The following is a 7,022-nucleotide window of genomic DNA, read 5'->3' as shown; positions in this document are numbered from 1 at the left end:
TTCAGAGAAAAAAAGTGTTTTTGCTGTATGCTAGCATAATTAAAATTAAGTTCATCAAACCAAAGTTTATTTGGTGTCATTATTGTTACAATTTCACTTCCATTGAATATAATTAGGTTGATTTGATTGAACACAATACACTTCATATAATACAAAGTAAGTTCTATGAATCCAATGGATGAACTTACTTTGAGTTGAACCAACACAAATGATTTAGATTCATTTTATGCGATTCTTTCCATTTACAGTGATTACAAATTGTTTGGTTGGACTAACTCAATTACTTTAAATTGCATAAATATATACAGTTTTAGTTCAGACTACTTAAATTTATTGGATGGAAAAACTGCCCTGAATCAAATTGAGTTCATTAGAACAAATTTTATTTGGTGTCATTATTGTAAATATTTCACTTCCACTCAATATGATGAAAATGACTTGATTGAACCCAATACACTTCTTATGATACGGAGTAAATAATATCAATCTAATGATTTGAATTACTTTGAGTTGCACCAACACAACTAATTTACATTTATTGTATGAAATTTTTCCCATTTACAGTAATTAACAATGGATTGGTTGGACTAACTCAATTACTTTACATTGCATACATATATAGAATTTTAGTTCAGGCTACTTATATTTATTGGATGGAAAACCTGCCCTGAATTATATTCAGTCCATCCAATGAGTCATTTCTTTGAGTGTGCCATGTCCAGATTATTAGTATCTTTTGAATACTTAATACTTTTTGAGAACGAGGTCTCTTGCAGATAAACTTTGCTGTGGTTCACCTCAGTGTGAATGCTGACAGACTTTACAATGGTGTCATTTTGGTGTGTTGGGATGATCTAAAACAAACACAATGGGAGTCTGAAGAATCATGAAGATGTTTGAGAATCTTTGTTGGCTTATCGTGTTGGGGTTTGGACTGCTACAGTTTTTGGTTTTCTCATGAGATGGATGTGTGCGAAGGCTTTTATCAACATTCCCCATCCAATAGACCTGAGGCCATGGGACTGTTTCAGTGTGAAAGCTTGGTCACAAGATGGGTCTAATCATTGACTGCATATGTGTACTGGAGTGACTCTTCCCCCCTGGCTCCTTCCCCTTCTCAGCTGTTACTGAGTCATTCTATTGGTCAGAATAACCATTCTTGCTCGAATACCTTTATTAATATGCTCTTGATAATCCAGTTGTATTCACTTTTTTTTTCCTGTAGTTCAAGTTATTCAACCTGTATAAACTGACCAACCAATAAAACTAGGTGGCGTCTGCTGGTCCCCACTTCCAACATTCAATTTGATTGATGGATTTTGTGTTGCCTGCTTTTGAGTAGTAGAGATGTGGACTTCAAACAAGCTCACTCCTGATTGATGAGAGTGGTTACTTTAGAAACGTTGACTTAGATCAACTCAGAACAAACACTGAATACTGATGTCATCTGGTATGTCAGTCTGTATCACAAATGTCTGTATCACAAAAAATGGCAATTGAATTGACTTCACTTGGTTGGAGCCGGACGTAAACCATTTTCTATGGATGGTATCACGCTCACTCAGTGCAGGTCTCTGATACAGTCAATGGGTCTGATTCCTGCTGCTTTTGAACACAGTACCAAAGTCAAACTCTGTCAGTAATACAACATTCTTTATCATAGTCCTAAAATACAGAGTAGCAGTGGAGGTGGAGAAATACAATTTCCCACCATGTGCAGTTTAATAAAGTATTGCTTTCAAGAACAGCTGGAGGAGGCCGGCGAATGAAAATGAAGGATGTGTGCAGACAAAAACACAGACATGGACACGTGCAACACAGAGCACTGATTCCTATGATGCTTAGAGTGCGTGACATATGCAGCAGTGATCCAGGAAGTCAGACGTCCTGATGAAAAAGACAACCTGCCCTGCTCTCCTGGAAATTCCCATGAGAAACTTTGCTGCTACTGTGTTTGGAAATGTTTTCTCTATAACAGAAGAGCCATTTTTACATGAAACTTAAACTTCAAGTTCTATAGGAACCAAACAGTGATGTGAGAGAGCTTGTTGATGCTGTCATTAGAAACACATGCATCATGGTGTTTTTCCTCGTACTCTTCTGCACAAACATTTTCAGAAAATATGGCTAATGCACGCTAACACTGATCTTAACCTCTGAATGAATCCCTGCGAGGGCCTGCAGCGTGAGTGCTCTTCCAGTAGCTCTCACACATTAGCTGAACTGGGAGCGTGGATCAGCCTCCTGTGAGAGCTCTCGGGCTGAAAGCTGCCTCATGTTCAGACCCTGTGACTCACCGTCTGCTGCAGATCTGGGATGAGGATGCGGATGACCAGGGAGTTGGTGTGAATGTCGTCCATGTGGTTCCGCGACGGATCAGCTGTGGCCCTTATGGTCTCGTAGATGGTTTCTTCGTGGGAACTGTCTGAGGCACAGTCGTCGGAATAGTCCGAAAAGCTCTCGGCCATCTCATCCTCACTGGAGGTGGGGCTCTGGGGCATAGTCAGCAGGCCGGTCAGATTCAGCTGGGGCACAATCAAAGAGGGCAGAAAGGTCAGACAGCAGTTCATTAAAGAGCCTAGATTTGAAATGTTTTAAATTCCCCCTCTTCCCATTACACGTCCTGTCTATAAGGAGAGCCCCCCGTGGACATGCTTGTTATTTTTTATCCTTTGAGCAGCTTGGACAGTCAACTATTAGGTCCCAGAGGAACCCACGGGACTGAGGGTCTTTAAAGAAATGACAAACTGGTTTAGAACTGGTTTAAGAGAGCTAGCCCTGCACCTACAGGCGAGCACATCACACAATACGCAGCAGGTCAAGTCACTGGACTCTATTAAAGTGAAACGTCAAAATGATTTATGGGTCAGAAGCTGGAACACACAAAATCTCATCAGTCACTGCTTCCAGCTGTGTTTTCTGGGCTCACCTGGACAGAATGAAGACATTCAGTTACCTGAACATTTAGCTGGTAAAGCCTGCAGGTCAGAGGCATCGCTGCAGGAGTGGAATTTATTCATTTATCATCAGCAGGAGCTCCTGCACACTCAGACTTAACGACATTGTTTTGTTTGCTATATTTTATTAGTTGGAGTCAGAATGACTGTACTGCAGAGGGTTGACCATGCTCAGTTTGAACAGACACATTACAGAGTTGATACGAAATAATGTAATAACATCATCAGCGTTTTTTGGGTGATCTTAGGAAAAGTCTTTTGTTTGGAAAATATGCACCAACATTTGTGACAAGAGGCTCACATTTACATTTAACTAGAATTTTGTACGGGGTCGAATCAGGATCAGCTTAAAGTGAATGAGAAACTTCCAAAAAATTGTAAATAAATTAAAAGAAATAACACATTTTTTTGTAACTTTCCTTGAAAAAAAAATTTCAAACTTGAATAAAAAAGCAACAACTATAAACCTACAACTGTAACTAAAAGAAAAACATTGTTTATTAGTATGTGTTGCTGGTTCATTTGTTTTTTTTTTTTGTGTTTCTCTTCCTCTGCTTTCAGTCACTCCTCTGATGCACCAACGCAGGCGGCGCAAACAACAGACTGTTCTGGAGCAGCAATGATCTATCACCTGATGTCAATCATGTCCCAGAATCCAGTGGGTTCAAAGCCCCACCCCCACTTAAAATTAGACTTAAGGGTAACCAAACAGGGAAGTTGGAGGCTGACTCCACCCACAACTGAAATGTTAAAATCCAGTCCGAGGGGTGGGGCTTGGGAACAGGACTGTTCTCACTACTGGAACTGCAGATCATGACGTCAGACTTCTGAAACGACGTGGGACTAAAATATGGAAGCGTTTGCGACTCATAATTGAAATCAAACACTTCTATACTCAAATGTAAAAGCTTGATTCAACCTGTAGGGGGTGGCACACATACAGTTTTGACTATATTTTCAAGAATTAAACAAGTTTATTTTAGTTTGTTAAAAATGTGTCAATGACCAACAGACAGCACTTTTAAAATCCTTTTTATAGAGGTCAACAGACAAAAAAAGTTGATTTAGGGTTTGGTACCCCTTCAAGTTTGAAAACAAAAAGTCTGAACTGAAACTGTACATTGAGGATTGCTCCGTGACAAGAAGAGTGATGAAAAAATAAAATGTAAAATGCAAAACAGTTGCTGTTACAGACAAGAACTATTTTCTTTTAGTGATAGTATTAGGTTGAATGTTTTTTAATTCAACTTTTAAATTTATTTATTTTCCCAAATTTTCAATTTTTTCCCTCAAGTTTACAATGTGAAAAACTGTTCTGAAATATATTTTTTTAATTTTCAATCTCTTTTTCCAGTCACCTTAAGCAGATCCTGATTTGACCTCATAGTCTGAGCTAAAAGCAAAGCTGTTGTGGAACCAGCACCATGTTCTGTCCCACAATTGAGTCTCATGCTTTCACACGCCTCACTCTGCATTGCATTGCAGTGTAACACTCTTTATTTTTAAGCCAAAAATGTTGACTCAGCACACGTAAAACAAAAACAGAATCAACCAGTTTGATTGATCGAATAAAATAAAAATGTATTTGAATAGCACTTTTCCAAAAATCAATTTCAGTCACAGTGCTTAAAATTTTAAAAACAGAGAACAAGACATTGCTCACACATAGAGAGCCTATACTGCCCTCAACCCCCCCCCCACACACACACGCACGTCGACACATGCAATTTTGTAATTAAAATCAATTCTGAATTGCAACGGTAGCTTACACCCATTTCAAAATGGGTGTAATGTGTTCCCATCCGCTGGTCCTCGTCTGCACGCGTGCGGCGGAATTCTGGAATGATGGAAATAAAAGCATGCATTAGCACCTCTGTGCTGGTAGGAGAGGGGAATGGGCGAACTATGGCAATACTTTTAAGATGATTAAATCCTGTTCATGATCCTTTATCCAACTTCTAGCTGACGTCACTTTAAAAACTGTCAAACTGTCAGGACCAAACTCCTGTGTGTGACTGTCAGCTTTATCAGTTTATGTTGCGTTAGACAATATTCCAATAACCGGTGTCCACAACAGGAAAAATCTGTTTCTTAAACTCAATAAGTGTAAAAATGCTCTTCTAATAATCCGATTTGCCTGGTAAGTTCTCCTTGGTTTATTGCAGCAGCTGCATGGAAGTGTTTGAAGTGCTGAGGTGCAGCATCTTCCAGCTAGAGACAATGGGTTTCAATAAAAAACAGAAGCTTCAGCCAGAGAGCCCCTGCATGCAGCACAGCCATTTCCATCTGAGAGCCCCTTGCAAGTGAACACCAGCCGGGGGTGTTATCATGCCATGACACGGCCCCAGACAGCTGCAGATGAAAATGTGTTCCGATAATAGCAGGTAGAGGTCAGCCTTCCCTTAGTGAGGCATCATTGTGTTTATCTGTGAAGGGATCTTCTTTTTTGTCCCTTTTTTTTAGATTTAGGTTTATTTCAAACATGTAAAAAAGATAAAAATATACAAAGCATAAAGCACAAAACAAAAAACAAAACTAAACAAACAAAAAATAAAAAACAATACAATCTCCACTTGCAAAGAAAAAAATCACAAACCGAAGTCAACAAACATGTTTGAAAAGGGCATTGGCAGAAGCAAGTGCTTGTTTAGGCCTATCCCTTTATGTCTTAATCTTATAACGTGAATAGTTCCTAGTTTTTAATTACAAACAAAACAATACAATATGACAATAGCTTCAATTTCTCTTATTTTCACAAATGAAATCATGCATACCATCCACAGTCACCTGTCTACAATCACTTTTTTTATAGTAGTTTTTATTATGCAGTTGTATACTTTGATAACAGCTTCTCTTCCATTTTCATTGTAAATAGTTTGATGCCTGTACATTGTTTATAGTGTATTACAAGCCTATTCCACAGTTTTGTCCCACACACTGATACGCACATACTTTTTCTAGCTGTTTGAATTTTTGGTTGTTTGAAAATACCATGTCCCCTCAGTGCCTAATCTCTATCCCTCTGTCTAAACTGTTTCTGAATATTGTGGGGTAGTAATTTATTGTTGGCTTTGTAGAGAAGTTTTGCTGTGTACAAATAAACTAAATAAAAAAATTTGATTACCTTAGAATTTAGACATAACATGTTAGTATGGTCACAGTATTCCGCTTTATGAATTGTTCTTATTGCACGTTTTTGGAGGATGAAAATGCCATTCAGTGATGTTTTATAATTATTGCCCCATACTTCAACACAATAAATTAAATGTGGCAATATTAATGAACAGTACAATGTGCGCAAAGATTTGTACTTCAGAATGAATTTTACTTCATGAATTATTCCAATACTTTACTCTGGACATATTGAAGATGTGGCTTCCAGGTTAATTTGTTATCAATAATTATGCCAAGGAATTTAATTTGGGGTACCATTTCTACTATGTTGTCTTCAATATATATTGGAAATTCAGAGTTATTTTTAGAATTACCAAACATGATTGCCTTAGTTTTTTTTAGTTTAGAGATAGCTTATTTATGTCAGTCCGTGTTTTAATTTTTTTTTAAGTTCAGAAGTTATTGTATTTATTAGTGTATTGTAGTTGTCGTTCGAATAAAATATGTTGGTGTCATCAGCAAACATTGTTATTTTTAATAAACGTGACACGTTGAAAATATCATTTATATAAAGGTTAAATAATTTGGGACCTAGAATTGAGCCCTGAGGGACGCCACATACAATGCCCTCACGTGTTGACTGATATTCCCCCATTTTAACAAACTGTTGTCTATTAGTCAAATAACTTTTAATCCAGTTCCATGTCACCCCGCTGCTGCCATAGCTATCTTTTTTTAAGCAACACAGAATGGTTGATTGTGTCAAAAGCTTTCTGGGAATCAATAAATATTTCGACAGAAATTTTTTTTGTATCCATTGCATTAGAAATTTCTTCCACGGCTTCTATCGGAACCATTGATGTTGACATGTTTGATCTGAATTCGTACTGGCTGTAGTTTATGTTTGTTTATATTTTTTTCTAATCTGTCATTAAAAAGTTTTTCTAACAT

The 7,022-nt window shown here is 37.7% G+C and overlaps 1 protein-coding gene across 2 annotated transcripts in view; it reads right to left on the bottom strand.

The window, feature by feature from the left end:
* Positions 1-7,022, bottom strand: part of LOC112160641 (SH3 and multiple ankyrin repeat domains protein 2) — a 531,836-nt gene that overhangs the window by 380,825 nt on the left and 143,989 nt on the right. Inside the window, exon 4 of one of the 2 annotated variants that reach the window (XM_036217187.1) lies at positions 2,298-2,525. In XM_036217187.1, coding sequence (XP_036073080.1) covers positions 2,298-2,525 — 228 coding nt within the window. Of the gene's footprint in view, positions 1-2,297; positions 2,886-7,022 lie in introns of those variants that run through there. The other variant, XM_036217185.1, reaches the window with a different exon arrangement.

Source organism: Oryzias melastigma, linkage group LG3 (genome assembly GCF_002922805.2).
Source record: "Oryzias melastigma strain HK-1 linkage group LG3, ASM292280v2, whole genome shotgun sequence".
Classification (NCBI taxonomy): domain Eukaryota; kingdom Metazoa; phylum Chordata; class Actinopteri; order Beloniformes; family Adrianichthyidae; genus Oryzias; species Oryzias melastigma.
This window is presented reverse-complemented; position numbering and strand designations above follow the sequence as displayed.